Genomic DNA, 2,545 nt, shown 5'->3' on the forward strand with positions numbered 1-2,545 from the left:
TCTTTACGTTTTTCAAATGTATGTTTATTTAATATTCATTTAGGAAAGGAACCTAAGTGGGATTAATAATCTGCTTTTCAAACGTCCTGGCAGCTACAAAAAGTTACAGGCGACCAACAGAAAATAAAAAAAGATTAGAGTTAAATAAAAATGATAAATAAAATTGCCAGTAAGAGTCAACCAGAGGTGCCACCTTCGAGACAACAGACAGCTGCCTACGACCATCAGGAAGAAATAGATCAACTGAAAATGTCAAACAATAACTTGACAAAAAAACATTTTATTTTTTATTAATAGCTTTTTCCAGAACTTTGGAAATTTGGAAATGTCATTTAATGCTTTGCAACTTTTGCATACTTGTAATTTCTGACAGTAATAATCCAGATAAACTCTCCTCCATCCTTTTTATTTTTTCTTTTCATGTTAGGAATTTCCCTTGTCTGGTTCTATGTATTTCTGATTTATCTATGTGTTGGACTGTTTCCACGTTTTATATGTCTGTGGTGTGAGTCTAGATGCTGCATTTCTACGTTCAGCTTAATGATGAGAATGTTCTCACCTGGGTAATTGTAACTCCACAGGTGTGTATATATTGAACCTGAGGTTTGGTCCCAGTAAAGGCCGTTGTCAGAGAGTGCGACTGCTCAGCTCAGAAACTACTAATGTTTTGTCCAGAACCGAATGAGACGATTCAAATAAGCACTTCTAGCCTGGTGACGGCAAACGTGCCGCGAGGAAACCTATTAAAAAATGTTTTGAATATCAGTAAAGTTAGATCTTTGTCAAAGTCAAGGTCAGCACGCTGCTCCTCACCAGCTTAGAAAACGTGTGCGTGGAGAGACACACTCTCTCTCTCCCAGTAACGCCACTACCCGTTTGTCAGGGCTCCCGTCCCTCCTCTGCTGCTGCAGTGGAGCTCCACAGAGACCAGCAGGAGCAGAATGGTTGTGCTGGGAAGCTCCCAGCACTTTTAAACAATATGAAGTATGACAGTGCTGGAATAGTCTTCCATGAATAAACACAAATGTTAATTTCTTTTTTCCTTTTTGTCACAGCCAAGGTCAGGCTATTAAGATATGTAGATGAGGTGCAGGTGCAAAAAAAAACAAAAACCAAAAAACGTGTGTGTGTGTGATCACTTTAACAAACCATGCATAAAAGCGAAGGTCAAAGGAGGAGCTGCCACTTTCTGAGCTTCTTCAGCCACGCTCTGTTTCACACTGTGTTCAAAAAATGGGAAATTTATCTCTTTGACATAAAAAAAAAAAACCAACTGCTGCAGTGAACAATGTCTTTCACCAGGAGACACAGTAACTTGTTGGAAGGTCATACACTTGACTTTCACTTACCTCCGGTAGATAAGAGGGAGCTAGCGTCGGTGTTAGTGAATTACATCGACAGAATAAAATACGGAGGATCATTTGTATTTAATTTAAAACAATCTGCACCATGTAAATAATGTCTACTGCAGCAATGGTGAACCCACATAAGAGGAATCTGAGGATTTGTGAGATGATCAACAAACAAACATTCTGCTTTCTCTTTGTCCTTCTTGTTGAATACTAGTTTCACCCTTTCAGACCCCTAAAAAATATTCAAATTATTCAATCTTAGAAGGTAAGAAAACAATAACTTGAACCTGTACGGTCAAGTTTCTGCCTTGTTTCTTTCGTGTTATACAAACCAGAACGTTTTGGACATAGGCCACTGAAAAGGCGAGACCGTGTGGCGACAATGGGGCATTTATTCCTTGGTAGGTGAGGGTATCAAGTGCGGTTCAGTTGTGGGACGGACAACAATGAAAAAAGTCACAATAACATGGGACTTCACCAGAGCAGTCCCCTAAAGCACTCACCAGGAGGACACACCAGCAGCTGCCATTATAACTACAGCGATACAACATTTGGTTGCGCTGCCCCGCTGCTAGGTAGAAAAAAATATCTCATTACAAATTAAGATAGATAAAATGTGAAGGGTTTCACTCAAAAGCACATATAGTAGCCTAGTAGCACTAAAATGTCACAGGAGTCGGTGGGATTCATCCTCTGGGAACCATGACCTGTCCGTCCCAACTTTGGCGCGGAACAGCTTGATAGATGTTGAGACGGTTCACACGATAAGTGAAAATTTTGACCTGCGGGTGCCGCTAGAGAAAAAAAATCAGGCGATCAGCAAAGTCATTAGGAGTCATCCTCTGGGGACCATGAATGTATGAACAAAATTTTAATGCGAATCCATCAAATAGTAGTTGAGATATTCCAGTCTGAGCCGACAGACATGCTGTTGGCCTCATATAAATTCAGCATGTCACCTTTTTAGTTCATTTTGTGTTACTTTAAAGGGTCACAAGCCAAAAAACACTGCTCTAGGGAACACGTCTTTCTGCTAACTTACCTGCACTGTGCACTCCGTCTCCCTGGGAGTCAAACCGGCAACCTCATTAACCGCCTCAGGTCACCCGGCGACTCATCCCGACCGGAGGTGTAGACAGAGCAGTCACAGAGTTGGGTCGCACCTTTCCTCCTTTCCTCCGATGACATCGAAG

The 2,545-nt window shown here is 41.3% G+C and overlaps 1 protein-coding gene across 1 annotated transcript in view; it reads left to right on the top strand.

Annotated features, from left to right (window-relative positions):
* Positions 1 to 1,734: 1,734 nt before the first annotated feature.
* Positions 1,735 to 2,545, top strand: part of LOC120804896 (natterin-3-like) — a 2,754-nt gene continuing 1,943 nt past the window's right edge. Inside the window, exon 1 of the mRNA XM_040154620.1 lies at positions 1,735 to 1,753. Coding sequence (XP_040010554.1) covers positions 1,735 to 1,753 — 19 coding nt within the window. The remainder of the gene's footprint in view (positions 1,754 to 2,545) is intronic.

The sequence above is a fragment of the Xiphias gladius genome, chromosome 19 (assembly GCF_016859285.1).
Source record: "Xiphias gladius isolate SHS-SW01 ecotype Sanya breed wild chromosome 19, ASM1685928v1, whole genome shotgun sequence".
NCBI classification, from domain to species: Eukaryota; Metazoa; Chordata; class Actinopteri; order Istiophoriformes; family Xiphiidae; genus Xiphias; species Xiphias gladius.